We start from the raw sequence: 17,010 nt of genomic DNA on the forward strand, positions 1-17,010 counted from the left end.
ATAGACATCTGCAGATCTTGACTTCATACCATTGAGCCACATTATCCCAACAGAAGAGCGAGCTCTTCCTGGGAAATCCACACTGCTCTGGTGTTCCTTCTGTCATTAGCCTGGCTGGGCCATGTGCCCACCTCTGAACCAGTCACAGTGGGAAACGGGCTATGCCGAGTAGCTTCAGCCAATCAGGGGCCACCTCCGTAAATAGGTCAATTCCAAATCTACCAAAGAGAGAGGGGAGAGCAGAAGTGACGCTGGGGAGGCACCACCAATGACCAGGAGTCTAAACTCCACTCACCCATATGCTTACTGACGTTGACACTAGCAGGCGGAGACTTTGGAAAAAGGCGTTTATTGGTGTGGCGATCTCAACACTCCCCATGAATCGGAACACACGGCCCCCAGGGCCCCCCCGCCCCCCTCCCTGGCGCCCTCCCCCTCCCCTCCCTGTCCCCTGGACCCTGGGAATGGAAGACAATGTGGGATGGGGCCCCCATCTGAGGTACAGTCACTGCCCCTTGCCCCCCCTGCCCCTGCTCTGCCCTCTCTCGTCCTCCCAAGCTCCGGGTGGTATAGTTTGGGGTGGGTTTATAAGAGGGTCTCCCGGGAGCTGGAGTTGGTAACATCTCGGTCTGGGCTGGGGACGTCTGTATGATGCCCCTCTCTTCCCCCACTTTGTGGGATGTGGTGTGCCAGCGTGGGGTATGCCTACAATCCAAGCTGAAGTTACAGCCTCGGAGCGCCTTTCTCACATAGTTGCTCATCCTCGGGGGAACCACAGCTGGTCACCGGCTACAGGACAGCTGGAGCCAGGGGGCTATTGCTGGTCACAGTCGCTGGTGTGTGTGTGTGTGTGTGTGTGTCTGAGTGTGAGGGTGGTCAGGTCAGCCTTTGGGAGGGTCAGTTGGTGGAGAGGCCAGGCAGTGGTGGACGAGCAAGCTCACACCTGTGGGCCAGCTGTAGGGGCGCTGCAGGCGGCCGAAGGGAGTTGGGGAGGGCTAGGGCAAAGCACTGAGACAGGCAGGTGACAGCAGGCACCGGCCTGACAGTTGGATGGAAGCACCGATCGGCCCGGGAGAGGGCCAGAAAGTCCAGGGCGGGGAGGGACAGGGAAAGTGGGAAGGTCTCAGGCCGCTGAGCCGGTGATAGGGCCTCTGGCTCCAGGCAGGTGGTTGGTTGACAGCAGGGAGGCCCAGAGCCAAGGTGGAGATCCCGCACCTGCTCGCAGAGGTTGAGTGACAGCTTGCCAGGCAAGTCTGATGCCCCTCCCACTTCCAACCTGCCCGGGAGACAGCTTTTCAGCAGGGAGGGGAGGGGGCGGGGTGCGTGCATATACTGGGAAAGCGGGAGCCTGGAAAACCTCCCCTCACAGCTTCCAGCACGAAGACCCCATACCTACCTCCAGCCAGAGGTGAGAGACAGCGGGGATGGGGGCAGTGGATGTGTGTAGGGGGGTGTCCAGGAGGGAAGAGTGCTGAGCCCCCTTCCCCACCCACCCACCCCCCATCCATACACACACACACACACATGCACACACACACGCTCACACCCACCACACACGCGCGATCCAGTTGACAGCCTGAGCTAAGAGAGGGGTGTGGGGGTGGCCAGGGGTGGGTCAATCGGAAAGGTGAACGGTGGCGAGAATGGCTGTAGAAAGATGCATAATTTTGCGTTATCCCTCACAGTGATGGGTTCTCTATAGATCTTCCTTCCTCCTCTTCCTTTTCCTCTTCTTCCTCAGCGGCCGAGAGCTCCTCCGCCCCTCGAGACCCACGGCGCTTGCTCCCCCTGCTCCTCTCGCTCTCGGCCTCAGCCCCCCCTCGCAGGGGGACACCAGCGGCACTGAGTTCTTCCTACATCCTCCACCACAGCCAGCCCAGGGCGGAGAGGAGGGTCAGGGGCCCTGGGGGCCTCGGGGCCGAGTTTTCCAGGGATCCTGGGCCTGGGGAAAGAGAGAGGGTCAAGGGGGAAGGCCCGGAGTGGGAAGACCCCATGCGTGTGTCTCCTGGGTGTCTTGTTTCTGAGGATCTTGTCTGAGGCCGCCTCCTAAGGGCCTTTATGGGTTTTCACTCAGGGACCCTGCCCACCCCACACTCTGTTTTAATCTAATCATCTGGCTCATCTCTGTCCCCCAGCCCACCCCGCTGCAAAGCTCTTTGGTAGATCTTGGCAGGGCTGGATTCTTTTGACCATTCAGGTCTCATTTCAAAGGTTGCTTCCTCCAGGAAGCCTTCTCTGATGCGTTTGTCTACTGCTACCATCCCCAGTTCTACTGTTTATTTTATTGATAGTCCTTATCAATATGCAAAATTGTTTTTTGCTTATGTATTTGTTGACTTTTCATTTTATTTGTGTACTTTATTGCTTTACTACTACTGCTACTAGCTGTACCAGTCCCTAGACAAAAGTGAAAGTGTTAGTTGCTCAGTTGTGTCCGACTCTTTGCTATCCCATGGACTGCAGCCCGCCAGGCTCTTCTGTACATGGGATTTCCTAGCCAAGAACACTGGAGTGGGTAGCCATTCCCTTCTCCAGGGGAATCTTCCCAACCCAGGGATCGAACTCAGGTCTCCTGCATTGCAGGCATATTCTTTATCGTCTGAGCCACCAGACCTTGCTTCTTTTGTGCCTTGCAGTGGCCCCAGCATCCAATTCCCTCCCTTAGTGGGTGCTCAATGAACACCGGTCTTGGGCTCTTTCCTAAGCTCGGGGTCAGTCGAGGGGCGGTTCTACATCTCCACCTCCCTGGCCACGCCCATTCAGGTCAGCCCCGCCCAAGCCCGGCCCCTCCCCTTCCGCTACTCGGGGGACGCACGCAGGAGCCGCATGGAGGCGCTGGATGTTCCCAGCCGGTTGGCTGCGCGGCACGTGTAGTTGCCGTAATGCCGGGCGCTCACGTTGGCGAAGAGAAGCATTGAGCGGGTGCGCTCCGTCTGCACCTTCAGGCCCTCGGCCGTGCCACTGCTCAGCCTGCCGGGGATCTGGGTCAGGGACCAGACCACAGGACCCTGGCCCGGGACCCCCTCCGGACAAAAAGCCCAGCCCCCTGACTATTAGACGCCCCGATTCCCTGGAGATCCTACATTCTGTCCCCCATCCCGGCGACCCCTAGCCTCTGGTTCTAACTCCCTGTGGAACCCGGGCCACCCTCACCGACGCTCCTCTCCAGGCACCCAGACCCTCACCTCCAACCTCTAGGGATTCCCAGGCCCTGCTAAACCTCAGATCCAGTGGTCCCTTAACCCTAAAGCTGGTGAGGTCCCCTAAAACCCTGATGCTGACAAGTCTCAGCATTACCCCCACCCCAGACCTTCTTGCTGAATAGTCGGAGGCCAGGCTCCAGCATTCATTATCCCAGGACCCAAATTTCCAGTAAGCCACTGCAGTTGCCCTGGGGCCCAGAGGACCCCAACAGCTAGAACCCGGACACCACCCCCACCCCCACCCCTAGTTCCCAGGACCCAGAACTCTGCTCCCTCTGCCTCCTCCCCGAGTCCCAAAGGACCGAGGACCCCACCACCACCACCACGGCCCGCCCCGGTGCCATCCTCACAGTCTGTCATCCTTGTACCACTGGAAATCCGCGGGAGGCACCGCCATGGCTTCGCAGCGGAGGAGGGCGGCCCGGCCCACGGCCGTGCGGGCGCTGGTCACGTCGGTGATGGTTGGAGGATCTGGCGAGGGACAGGGTCAGCGAATTTTCCTTGCCCAGTGCGGACGAAAGGGTCTCACCCCCCAGCCCCTCCTTCTTCCTTCCTGGGAGTTCTCGAGCCCCCTCCTCTTAGACCCCTTCCTCCTGCAGACCCACCCCCTTCCTCCTCTCGCACACTCTTCATCCCCAGGGACCCAGGGCCCGCCCCGCTTTTGTGCCCCGTGCCGGTGGGGTGGAGGTGGGGGGGGGCGGCTCACAGTTGACTGTGACCAGCACGCGACGGCTATCCGGTGCAGAGTTAACCCCGTTGTGAGTCACGCACTCGTATTCCCCAGCCTGGCCCCGCTGGATGTCGGAAATCTCCAGGATCTCGCCTTCGGAGGTGAAGCCGTCTGTCGGGGGAGGGGAGGGGAGGGGGCGGGGCCGGACACAAACACTTAACACGGGACAACACGGGCACAACACGGACAAACATCAGCGGGGCGGACAGGCGCAGGGCCTGGAGTGCCGGGGTCAGTGGGGGGGTGGGGGTTGCTGCGGTGGGACAGGGAGTGAGGAGCTGGGACTTAGTAACTAGAACCCAGTGGGGAGGGTGCCAGGAGCTCCTGGGGATCAGAAAGATCCAGAAAACAGACCCGGCGAGGAAGGATCCAGGATTCTGGGGTCTAGCCCTTGGGGCCCAGGGAATCAGGAGCTCGTGACTGGAATCAGCAATCCAGTATTGGGGGTCTTAGAATAGCGTGCCCGCTCAGAAGACCCTTTGGGACTCACAGCATTAGGGGATCCAGGAACTCAAGACCAGAACTGCGGGGCTCAGATGAAGTGGAAGGGGAGGATCCAGGGATCCGAGACCTAGTTATTGCGTTCTGGGGTCCCAAGAAATCTAGGGGCTGGCATATTTGGTCTCCCAAGGCCCAGTGAGTGAGGATCTAGGGGTCTGGGAAATGGTGGTGGAGATCAAGTAGAGGGGACAGTGTGCAATGTCTAGGATATGGAATTTCCCATTCAGATCCCTCTGTTTGGGGGCCGCCGTGCTTCTCAGCTCTACCTTGGGATCACTTGAAGGGCTTGTTAGGACAGATTGTGGTGGTGAGAGGGGGAGAGGTGGTTCTGACTCGTGCCTTTCTGGCGAGTCTCCAGGTGATGCCCCTGCTGTGAGTCTGGGGACCATACTAAGAGAACCGCTGGCCTGAGGCATCCGGCAGAGATTCAGTAATGTGAGCAGGAGACGGAACGTGGGCAGGGGCTGTGGTGCTAACCTGGCTCCGGTCATCTAGTGTATGGGGGTCTGAGTCCAGGAGAATCCTGTGAGCTGGTAGGGAAGAGACTGGGGCTGCTGGAGTCGGGGATGGGGGACAAGCTGGGATCTAGCAGGTGGGTGGAGGAAACAGCCCCAGCCTGGGAGGGCACGTGGGTAGGCTCTAAGGCTCTGGAGTCCGTTGGAGAAATAACAGGACCAAGTAGGAGGGGTAAATCCGGTCATGACAAAGCTTCTGGGGGGATCAAAGGAGGCGGGAGTGAGAGGTTCTGGGTATCTAGCTAGGAACATGAGGAGCTTTGGGCGCAGCCTGTGGAGTAGGGGAAGGGACTTTCAGCCGGGGTGGGGTCCTCACCTCGGAGCTGCCTCCAGGTGACCGTGGGCTCCGGCCGCCCCACAGCCAGGCAAAGCAAGTTCACGTTGCTCCCCTCATTCACTGTCACGGGCGAAGAGATATTCACGATGCGGGCAGGGACTGCAGACCGGAGGGAAGGTCAGTGAGAGGCGCTGTAGGTTCCCAGGACCCAGGATCTAGGCCTGGTCCCTCCTCCCTCAGACCCAGGGGTTCAGCTGATATTCCTGTCTCTCTGTAAGAAGTCCTCTGTTTCCCCTCCCCTCTGGATCTGGCCCCTTCTCCAGTTGCTGGTCTTGTGTCTTCCTCACTTTCTCAGTCTCTCTCCACCTTCCTTCTCACGCGGTTTCTATTTTCTATCTTTGGGTCTGAATTCCTCCCTTCCCATCTCTATTTGTATTGATTAGTACAACTAATTTGTTTAGCTAATGCTTGTATGGTGCCTACTGAATGTAAGCTTACCCTGTTTTAACTACTTCACAAAAATGAACCCATGAAACCCTCACTACTCCCCTCTGGGTGCACGCATTCTTGCTCAGTCGCTTCAGTCCTGTCTGACTCTTTGTGACCCCGTGGACTGTAGCCCGCCAGGCTCCTCTGCCCATGGAATTGTCCAGGCAAGAATGCTGGAGTAGGTTGCCATGCCCTCCTCCAGGGGATCTTCCTGACCCAGGGATCGAACTCACTCCCTCATCGCAGGCGAATTCTTTACCAGCTGAGCCACCGGGGAAGTGAGATGTTGCTCTGTTCATCAATTCTAACACATGGGGGCGTTCCCCGCCTCGACCCCGCCCCCTATGAACATTTCTTCAATCAGGGTGGCCTTATGAAGGGCTCCAGTGTTTAACTGGCAGGTTACCCTCCCACCCCGTTTCTAGCAAGCAGAATAAAGTAAAGGTGTCCCTTCCAACGGATGACGTCTTGAATTTGATATATGACAGCGTCATCTCCGTTTTGCAGATGAGGAGTCTGATCGTCCGGCTCGCTTTGGGTGCCTCAGCCCCTGGGTGGCAGCGGCAAGGTTGGAACCGGAGGATTTGGCTCCCAGGTCAGGGCTTGTCAAGAGCAGGGCTGAGCCGTCCCTGGCTTCCTGTCTCTCCACGTGCTTGCTGCCCTCCAGACCACCTCTGATGCCATGGGTCTCTCCAGCTTCCCGCCCCCCGCCATGGGTCTCTCCACCCCCACCTCTCCCGCTCTGAGCATCCAGCCTCCGCACGTGCTGTTCTTTTTCCTGAAGGTCTCAGCTCAGACGTGATGTCTGGGAAACTGCCTCTCCTCGGAAAGACACCTCCAGAAGGGCAGGGCCAGCCTGCCTGGCTCCTCTCTGTCCCTGGCCTGTGGAGCAGTGCCTGCACGCAGCAGGTGCTCAAGAAGCCGGGCTGAGCCAACGAACGCGGGGTTTTCCTTCAAGTGCCCCCCGGCCCGCGTATCTCTCCTGCCCTGTAGGTTGTCTCTGACTTTCTCTCCCTCTGCCTGGCTGGAATCCGTGAGGGCAGGGAATGTGTCTGTCTTCCCCGGGTGTCCCTGGGATTGACGAGGACACGAGTGTCCCCTCTCCCCAGCGCCCATCCCCGGCTCCCCCCTCCCCCACCAGGGCCCCGGCGGAGGGCTCACCGTGGACGATGAGGTAGACCTGAGTGGTGTACGGCTGGTGGCGGGTCTGGAAGGAGCAGGTGTAGAGGCCCTCGTCGCCCAGCCCCACCTGGGTGATAAGGATGGAGAACTCCTCGGGAGTGTTGGTGAGCAGCCGCACCCTCGGGTCACTGGTCCAGCGGTCGTTGCCCGCATACAGGATGTTGGAGCGGTTCAGCCAGGCTACTCGGGTCACATGCTCGTCAATGAAGCAGCTGGAGGGGAGGATGAGGGGAGGGCAGTTCTCTCCCCCATCCCCGCCTGGCCCTCCAGGGTCCCCCCTGTCAAGAGGGCTTAGAGGTGGAGAGAGGAAGGCTCGCTGCATCTCCAGTTCCCACAGCAGTCCTGGGAGGCAGCTGTGACTGCACCCACTTTACAGGTGGGCAAACAGCCTCAGAGAGGGATAGTTGTGAGCCCAAGTGCACAATGGGATGACAGCTGATGGTTACTGAGTGACTGCTGTGTGTCAGAGACCCAAAAAGAGGGGGACAGACACCCCGGGGGAGAGGGACAGAGATACAGAATGACAAGGGACCCAGAGAGAGGGGGACAGACACTCAGAGAGAGGGACAGAGATGGGGGGACAGACCCACAGGAGGGCAGAGAGCTGGGGGAGAGTAACACCAGTTCTCATTAAACAGTCAGTGTGCTAAGCTCTCTAAGCTCAGCATGTGTTGTTGTCGTTTAGTTCCTAAGTGGTGTCTGACTTTTTTGTGACTTCATGGACTGCAGCCTGCCAGGCTCTTCCATCCGTGGAATTTCCCAGGCAAGAATACTGGAGCAGGTTGCCATTCCCTTCTCCAGGGGATCTTCCAGACCCAAAGACTGAACCCAGGTCTTCTGAATTGGCAGGTGGTTTCTTTACCACTGAGCCACCAGGGAAGCCCCCGGGGTGTATGTACAGACTCTTGCATCCTCCAACAACCCAGGTGGTGGTCACCGCTCCTCCACCCATTTGACAGATGGGCACACTGAGGCCCAGGGTGGAGCCGGGCCCAGAGTCTGGGCCCTGATGGCCTCTGTCCCGATGGGGGGGGGGGGCGGGTATGGGTGGAGCCTGCAGGTCAGGACAGTTCCCCTCTAAGGAGGGCAAAGGGGCAGCACTTCTGTGTCCCCCTACCTGAGTGTGGCGTTGTCGCCTTCACACACCGTGTAGTTGTCGGCAGGAGAGCTGAACTCCAGACTCTGAGACAGCAGTCCTGCGGAAGGGAGGGTAGCTCAGCTGGGCAGGACCGTGCACATGTGTACACACACACAGACACACCCTGGCAGACACACACTTCCCACATCCACTGGCACACACATTCATTGATGTTTCCAGAGACACTCACCACAGACACACGCAACGTACCTTCCCACAAGCCCATGCTGACCCAGACAGGCTGGGACACACAAATCTACACACCTCCCAAGACACTAGGACAACACAATCACAGCACATAAACACATGTATAAGCACACAGACACACGTACATCAAAGCTCAAGTATACACTCACAGATGCTGTGTACAGATGTGTGCACACAGAGACACATGCACACTCATAAACACAGAAATGCACATGTGCAGGTACAGACACACAAATCTGTGCACACACACACAGACATGTGGAAACACGGCACACACATACATGTTCAAGTGAACACACACACAGATTCAAGAGTACACACACACACATATCCACATACACAGAGGCACATACACATATTCACAGACCCACAAGTACACACTCACATACACAGATGTATGTACAGATGTAACAGACAGGTACACACATGTACACACATTAACTCAGAAATACACGGAAAGACAGGCTGCAGGCAGATACTCAACACCCACACGTGCGCACACAGACACCCAGACACACAAACGCCAGCACACACACAGACACGGGTGTGTGCGAATATCCATGGACACACATCTATCACAGATGCCCAGGACGCCCTCTGGCGTGGTGTAGAGATTCCCGTGTGCACACAGACTGCCCGTGTGCCCGGGCCCAGCGGGGCACTCTGGCAGGCGCATGCCCACTCCTGCCTGCCCGCTCCAGTGCCCTGGCGTTTGGCAGAACCCCCGCCCCCACCCATTCATCTCTCCGTGGACTGTGGCCAGAGGCTGGACCGGGGCCAGGGAGTGGGGGCTGGGCCCGCGGAGGCAGCGGATGGAGACAGCACCAGGCGGGGGAGAGGAAGAGGCCGGGTGACCTTGGACGCCAGGGGAGGCTCTGCCCAGCTCAGGGCTGCCCCGGCACCCGCCCCGGAATGAGGAACTGATTAATTTGATGAATTAATTGCCCACACCACCCCGATGACTCCCGGAGGCCCTCTCCATCTGCAGCCCCTCTGGACGCAGCTGGGGCAGAGCCAGGGCAGTGGGCTCACCAGGCCCCGGGATTTGGGGCCTGGGGCCTGCAGCCCTCACCCCCAGCTCACCCGCGCTGGAGCTGCTCTGGTCATTTGGTGAGCCCTGGAGAGAGGGAAGGGACTCACCAGCCCTGAGCCTGGTGGAGAGGATGTGCCAGGACAGCCCTAGGAAGAGGAAGGGGCAGCCAGGGGACAGACAGACAGACACACACAGTCACCAGGGCCCGGGAAAGAGTCAGCCCCAGGGACAGGAAAAAGTCCCACCCACGACAAGCGGGTCCGCTGAGGGACAGAGGCATACACACTTAGGCTGAGGTACACAGCCTGGGACGCACCCCCGGGAGAAGGTCAGTTAGAAGAGACAGTTCTTTCCCAGAAGCACGCCAGTCGGCCACCAGCCACGACACCCTGACCAGCCCCCCCAGACATAACCAGATGCACACGGTTACACACATGTAGCCCAACACACGCAGGTGCCAAGTCTACACACAGTTACAGCCCTGCCCAAAGACTCTCTCTCTCTCACACACACACACACACACACAGGCTTCATCGGTCACAGTGACCTCCCAGCTGGAGGGCTATGCTCATCCCCACCCCCGACCCCGGACAGTCGTGCATGAAGCTACAGCCTGAAACAGCGACACACGGACGGAGGCTCTCAAATACAAAGCAACTGCCCTGGGCCAAGAGTTGGGCACATGCAGCCATGCTGTCACCTACAATCAGATCACACACAGCCATGCACACACACACACGCATATGCACACCCCATAGATCTGTATACTCCTGGTCACACACATCCCAGACCAAGCTTGCGCCATTTCAGCACCGTCGACATCGGGGGCCGGATGATTCTTCATCATGGGGCTGTCCTATGCAGTGTAGAATGTTTGAGAGCATCCCGGCTTTGACCCCCCAGATGCCAGGAGCTCCCTCACCCTAACCAAAAATGCCGGAGTCGTTAGATGCCTCCTGGGAGTCAAAATCACCCTGCCCTCCCCGCCCACCACTTCCCCAGCCCTCTGATAGCAACTGTCCCAGGTTCAAGGAGGCCTGCCCCAGGCCGGTGGTTGAAGAAGGAGCTGTCCAAGGTGTCCCTGAAGCCTCAGGGTAGAACCAAGGGCTCCTGAGCTCAGCCTCAGGCCCTGGGGTAGGGTGCGGACCTCACAGGAGAGGGCAGGATCTTAATCACATGTCCCAGGAGACAGAGAAACAGACAGACACACACACACACACTGTTTGCCAGAGGGATCTTTCCAATACTCAGAGCGGCCTCCCAGGACGAAGTCCTCGCCCCTCAGCCTGGCATCCAGGGCCCTGACATCTCTGTCTCCTGCCTCCTCTCCCCTAGTGCGATCCAAGCCCACATTCCCCATTTTTCTTCCCCCTCTCTCCCTCTCACTATTCCCCATCAAAACGCTTCTCCTTCTCCAGGGACCTGGTATATGGGGCCTCTCGGAGGAGAGACGGCCCATCCGAGCCCACACAGCCTCTCGCTCTTTTCCCAGGGCTCCGTGGATCAGAGGCGTCTGCCTCCCCCACCTGCTCCTCCAGGGCAAGGCCCAGCTCAGACCATCTGCGTCCCCAGCACGCCCAGCTGGGCCCTGGCTGAGGGCAGTCTCAGGAGATGAGTGATGAAGTTATCTCAAGTGGGTCTTGTATGCCTGGTCTGTGTGTCTCTAAACTTGGATGTCTGCCTGTCTGTCTCTTGCAGTTCCCAGACTCCAGGCTCAGGAGTACCCTGTGTGCTGTGACTTGAGTAAGTCCCTTCCCCTCTCTGTGTGTCAGTAAATGTAGGAGAGGGTCAGGTTAGCCATCCCACCACCCTGTCTGTCGCTGGGCCCGGCCCCACCATCTGTCTGAGTCCCATTCACTGTCCCTCCCTCTTAGTCTCAATCACTTGGATTGTCTCACTCTGCTTTCCTCACCAGATGGGAGCCTCTCAGGGTGGGGCCTGGGCTCCTCACCTGCAGCATCACCCTACCCACAGTCTGACCCATAGGCGGCCTCAAGACATGTTTAATAGCTAAATAAATAAGCTAGTGCACATGAGGTCCCCTCTGTAGGAATTCTGCTTGGAAAATGCTGAATCCCTACTCTTTCTAGTCCTCTTTTGTTTTCCCACAATGCCTGCACTACCTCCCTTAGAGCTCAGATCTAAGCGGTGGTGACTGTCTGTGTCTCTCTCCCCTATCACACTGTAAGTTTCTTGAGGGCAGGGCCTGAGTCTGACTCAGGTTTGTGTCTCTAGGATCTCCCAGCACCAGGCCTGGCCTGGAAGGCCTTGGGAAAAATTTGTTGAATGAGTGAATGTAAATGGATGCCTGCAACATGCTGTGCCAATTCTTGAACTCTTATGCATTCTTCAAAACCCCAGCTCAAATGCCCCCTCCTCCAGAAGTACTTCCCTGACTGTACAAGGTGGACAGTTCCCACTGTCTCTACTGAGTACCCTCTGATTCAGCTGTTACAGCATCCAGGTATGTTTTCCCTTCTTGACCAGGAGTTCTCTGAAGGCCTCCCCCAAACTGGATTTAGAGAACTGTTGGTAGGGGGGCTGGATATCTCTAGAGATTGGATAAGAAAGCCCTGAGGAGCCTAGGCTGATAGATCAAATGTCTGTCCCATCATTTCCTGACTGGATGACCCCCAGCCAGTCTGAGCCTCAGTTTCCTCAACTGTAGAAAGGAGAAAAATGGTATTTCTTCCCTCAGCAGGCTTTTTGTCAGGGATTCCATGAGAACATGCAAGCAAAATGTTTAACTCAGTGCTTAGCAGGCAGAAATGCTTGCTGCTCTTAACAGCACCTTCTTTTTAAAGAAACATCTATTGCTATCCCAGGTTCGGTGTCGGTCCCCTGGGGGTGGGGGAAGGGCAGGGCGGTTCTGGGTTGTAGGTTGCTCTATGCCCAGCACCCACCCCTGAGTCCGGGACTCAGCATCTGTTCTGCTGCTACTAAGCAAGCATAACCAGCCTGCTAAATGAATGGACTGGGGAGCCTGGCTGCCTAGGTTCAAATCCCAGCTGCACCACCGAGCTGCACAAGTTACTTCCTATACCAGGGACTCAGTTTTCCCACCTCTAAACGGGGCCCATCAGGGACCATCATCATGCCTCACTCACTGGCTTGAGGGGGAGAGGATGGAAGGTCACCCAAGCAGGTTCCTGCTAGTTAAGCACCTGCAAACAGCTCTACTTGTGTTGGCTGGTGGGATGGTTATGGGGCAGGGAGCAGCCTGGCGGTGGGTCCAATTGTGATGGGAGGGACCTTGTGGGTCTCTGCCATTCCAGACGAGTGACTCTTATGTGCTGTGCTGTGCTGTGCTGTGCTGTGCTGTGCTAGGTCGCTTCAGTCATGTCCAACTCTTTGCAACCCTAGGGACTGTAGCCCGCCAGGCTTCTCTGTCCATGGGATTCTCCAGGCAAGAATACTGCAGTGGATAGCCATGCCTTCCTCCAGGGAATCTTCCCGAACCAGGGATTGAACCAGTGTTTCTTAAGTCTCCCGCATTGGCAGGTGGGTTCTTTACCCACTGAACCACCTGGGAAGCCCAAGAAAAGGCTAGTCTAACTGCCACTGAACAGCCCCCAGACCCCTCTCCCTCTTGGCTGACCTCCCAAATCCTCCTTATCACTGATGTCCAGTGTCTTTATGCTGAGCCTAGAGCCCTGGAACTTTCCATGTGCTGGCCATTTCTTTCCACTGGTCCCTTGTGGCTCAGCTATCCACTCCAGTATTCTGGCCTGGAGAATTCCATGGACTGTATAGTCCATGGGGTCACAAAGAATCGGACACAACTGAGCGACTTTCACTTTCACTTTCCCACTGCAGGGCCTTTGCTTCTGCTGTTCCCAAGGGATCTTTCCAAGGCTGATTCCTCCCCTCCTTTCAGTCTGAACTCCACTCAGCGGCTCAGAAGTTACCTGAGCTCCCAAGGCCAACTCGTCTGCCTGCCGAGTCATGCTCATTTCCTCTGTGCTCATCACTCTCTAAAATCACCTGTTTACTTTTTAGGTTTGGTTTTAGTTGGTGGCTCTCTCTCCATCCCACTAGGATGTAAGCTCCTGGAGGTCAGGGACTCCACTGCTGTGTTTATAGATTCCCAGAGTTTAGAACAATGTCTGTGCACCTAATAAATATGTGTTAAATGAGCTACCAAGGCAGCGCCCACAGTCTAGACAAACTGGGGGCTTGGGGGACCCCCTAGAGAAGGGTCCACATGCTTGTGTTCACCCTTCCCCTGCTTCATTTAATACGGCAAAGGAACCACCCCCAAATCACCAGCTGCAGCTACTTTTCTAAGTGGATGTGTGTGTGTGTTGGCATAAAGAATTTAGAGGGGAAAAAGGTAAAGACAGAGCAATATCTACAGATGCCAGGGAGATACAGTTGAGAGGAAAAAAGCCAGTTGCAGAGAAATGGCTTTACTTTGTTTCTATCTTGGGAGAAACATCAACAAACTAACCAATTCTTTACAGACGCTGAACTCTGCCTGTCTGACTGTGCAAGCGAGAGGCTCCTGGGGAGGCTGAGGACCCTGGCTCTCTCTTGAGACTGGAACATGCAGGGGTGGGGACGTAGCGGGGTTTGCTTTTATGCATTCCTGTAGTGGATGGCTCACTGGTATGCTCTCCTCCTGTAATCTGGAAACCATCAAATGAATAAGAGAGAGGAGGAGATGCAATCTGGTGTGACTTCCACCGGCTTTTTCTCAGCCTCAGCCGTCAAGCGGTGGTGGGTAGGTGGGGCTGTCTTTCCAACCCTCTAATCCTGTCTCAGCTCACCCGCCAGCCATTCTGCCCTCTGTCCCTCTGGTCGAAGTCCTCTGGTAGGGGACAAACGGCCCAGAGGTGGGAATGGACTTGACCTAGGTCACAGACCATCTCCTGGTTCCACTGAGCTCCCAGCCCTGCACGTGTGAACAACAGTTATTTCTAGGATTCTGAAGAGTCAAAGTAGAAGGCAAATGGAAAGTGATCTTGAGTGTAAAGGAAAAGAGAGAGGAAAATGGAGAGGTGAAGGGAGAAGGTCAGAGACATTTCAAAGGACAAGGAGGAGAATGAGTGACCCGGGATGGGACATGAGTTCCTAGAAGTGGATGAGGATCAAGGCACCGTGTGAGGGGCTGGAAAGAGACAGAGAGACACACACGGGGTGTGACGGGGACAAGCAGTTCCAGAGGCCGAGCGGGCCAGGTGTGGAATTGTGCTGAACCCAGCAGCGATGGAGAGCCAGCGACCCAGCCACGGAGACCAACGGGATGTCCCCCCAAGCCAGGAAGCCTCCGGAAATGGCCGAGACGTGAGAGAGACCGAGAGAGACAAGCGACAGAGACACAGAGACAGACAAGGCAGGCAGAAAGTCAGACAGGGATTCAGACTGGCCAGGTGGGAGGGGCACCCAGACGCTTTGCACCAGGGAGGGGGTGATCCCCCCACCCGCCCCGCCCCGCCCCAGCCGCCAGCATCCCGTGTGACTCCGGCGGTCTGCAGGTGCGGCTCCAGGTCGGACCGGGTGACGGGTGTTTATGTGGCTGTGCCTGACGGGCGTTGTGTGGGTGGGAGGCTGAGAGCCGCTGTCTCGCAGCTGTCTGGCGGAGACTGTCGGAGGTTCTAGGATGTTCCCGACTGTGTGTCCCTGCCTCTGTGATTCTGGGTCAGGGCAGGGCCTGAGGGTGATTATCCAGAAGCACTAAATGAACCCCGGCCCTGCCTCCAGCCTCCTAGCTCTCCCCTCCCCTCCTTAGGGGGTCATCTCTTGGAACACCCCCAGGTCGCCTGCCTGCTGGGAGATAAAAGGTCCAGCTATACATCTTCTAAACAGAGACTGCCAAGTTCACCACCCCCCAGCCTCTCCCCTACCATTCTTCCCTTCCAGCTCTACAAAAGACCAGCCCCCAGCAGCCGCCCACCGCCCCAGCCCCAACTAGGAAGACTGATATTAATCCTTGACCCTGGGTTAACCCTTCCCTTCCCGCGGTCCTCAGTCACCCTCTGTCCTGCCCCAAACCCAAATATTCAGCCAGGGCTTTCCACATCTGGAGTCCCCAGCCCAGCACCCCAACTTCTTGGATCTCCAGCCCCATCTCCCCTTACACATAAATGCAACCCTCCAAATACTAACACTTTCTCCCAACCTAGACGACCCAGCTGGGGAATTTCTGTCCCTTCCCAGCTGAGAGACCAGCCCCACCCCCTTCTTTTGCCGCCCGGGACGGAGGTCTCTGGACACCCCTGCCCCCATCTCTTACTGACCCTGGGAACCTGAGAAGACATCATCCCCCCAACCTTCCCCCAGAAACCCCGACCCCAGCCCGCAGGCCGGGACCCCCAGGGGACTCTCCCAGGCGACCCTCCCAGGCAGAGATGAAGACCCCCGACGGGGCATCTCTCTGCCTACACCCCACCAACTCAGTTCAGAGATCCTGCCCAGGGACCCTTACTTAGCGTCAGATTTCCCCACCACGATCCCGAGCCGCAGACTCCCGCCCCCAGGCCGGGACCAGGTGTCCGCGACCCTCTCGCCGACCGGGAGAAGCAGACCTCCGCCCCTAGGCCCAGGCTCGGGCCCCAGGACGCGGACCCCTGCCCCCGGGCATGGAGCCAGACGTCCGAGGACCCCTCTCCCAGCCAGAGGATGCTGCCCTCGCCCCGCGCCCCACCCCCCCGGCCCAGACCTCGGCGTCCGGGGGCCCCCTCCTCCCCACCCGGGGATGCTCTATCCCCCGCCCCCAATCCCCGCCCGGGACCCTGAAGTCCCGGCTGAGCCCCCCGCCCCCGGCGCTGCGGTACCTCGGCTGATGACGGCCAGGCCGGCCAGGGCGGCGGCGGCGAGAAGCCGGAGCCGGGCCCCGGGCGCGGGGGGGGGCATCGCGGCAGCGGCGGCGCGAAGGGGGAGGGGAAAGGGGGGGCCGGTCCGGGGCGCGCGAGGCTTGGGGGGAGAGGGGGAAGGGGGAGGGGGACCCCGCCTGCGGCTGCACCGGCCCGGGGGGCGGCGGGGGCGGGGGGAGGGGGCTGGGGGGGCGCGACGAGGCGGCCGGAGCTGCTGCAGACCCGGGGAGGGGGCGGCGCTGACGGGCAGGAAGGCCGACCAATCAGGGCAGGCGGGGGGCCGGGGAGGCGGGGCCGAGGGGGGGGGGCGCTTGTTGGAGGGAGAGGCCTTTGTTACTGCGGCCCGGCCCCTGCCCCCTCCAGCCCCGGCCGTCCCCGCGGCTTCTCCGCCTCGGATCCTTAGGACCCCGGGCCGGGACACTCTCCCTGGAGGCTACCTTCCTCCTGCTTCAGGCCCCAGCCTCCTCCTCCCGCAGACCCAGAAATCCCGGCCCCCCAGACCCTGGAGACTGGTCCCCCGGTCCTCGCTGCCCCTAGACCCAGGAACCAGAGTCCCCAGTGCCCTCCAGCACCCAGACCCAGGAATTCTGGTCCCCAGCCTCCTTCTCCCCTAGCCCCAGGAGTCCGGGCTCCCAGCACCCCCAGACCCTGGAGTCTGGTTCCCCAGTCCTCACTGCCCCCCATAGGCAGGAACCAGAGCCCCCCAAACCCCTCTCCAACCCAGACCCAGAAATCCTGGCCCCAGCCCCAGGAGTGCCAGCACCCAACCCCTTCAGACCCAGGAGTCTGCTCCCCCAGTCTCCCCTCCCCTAGACCCAGGAACCAGAGTCCCCAGTGCCCTCCCCCACCCAGATCCAGGAATCCTGGTCCCCAGCCCCCTTCTCTCCTAGCCCTTCAGCAGTCCAGGCTCCCAGGCCCCT

At 58.6% G+C, this 17,010-nt stretch overlaps 1 protein-coding gene across 1 annotated transcript; it reads right to left on the minus strand.

Annotated features, from left to right (window-relative positions):
* Nucleotides 1-330: 330 nt before the first annotated feature.
* On the minus strand, nt 331-16,130 carry IGLON5 (IgLON family member 5). The gene is made up of 8 exons (XM_040252148.1): nt 16,052-16,130; nt 8,015-8,093; nt 6,877-7,109; nt 5,266-5,385; nt 3,910-4,044; nt 3,554-3,674; nt 2,816-2,970; nt 331-1,942 (listed from the first exon to the last, which is right to left on the minus strand). Exons 1-8 carry the CDS (start codon nt 16,128-16,130, stop codon nt 1,854-1,856), a joined length of 1,011 nt encoding a protein of 336 aa, XP_040108082.1. The 3' UTR covers nt 331-1,853.
* Between the last annotated feature and the right edge of the window lie 880 nt (nt 16,131-17,010).

This window comes from Oryx dammah, unplaced genomic scaffold (genome assembly GCF_014754425.2).
Source record: "Oryx dammah isolate SB20612 unplaced genomic scaffold, SCBI_Odam_1.1 HiC_scaffold_13, whole genome shotgun sequence".
Lineage (NCBI taxonomy): Eukaryota > Metazoa > Chordata > Mammalia > Artiodactyla > Bovidae > Oryx > Oryx dammah.

Excerpts from the sequence above, each read along its gene's own strand:
- IGLON5 (XM_040252148.1), bottom strand. The coding sequence starts at position 16,130 with ATGCCCCCCCCCGCGCCCGGGGCCCGGCTCCGGCTTCTCGCCGCCGCC. Across the intron at positions 4,045-5,265 it reads CACCTGGAGGCAGCTCCGAG|ACGGCTTCACCTCCGAAGGC; the intron begins GTGAGGACCCCA and ends CTCCCCCGACAG. Across the intron at positions 3,675-3,909 it reads CGTGCTGGTCACAGTCAACT|ATCCTCCAACCATCACCGAC; the intron begins GTGAGCCGCCCC and ends GTCCCTCGCCAG.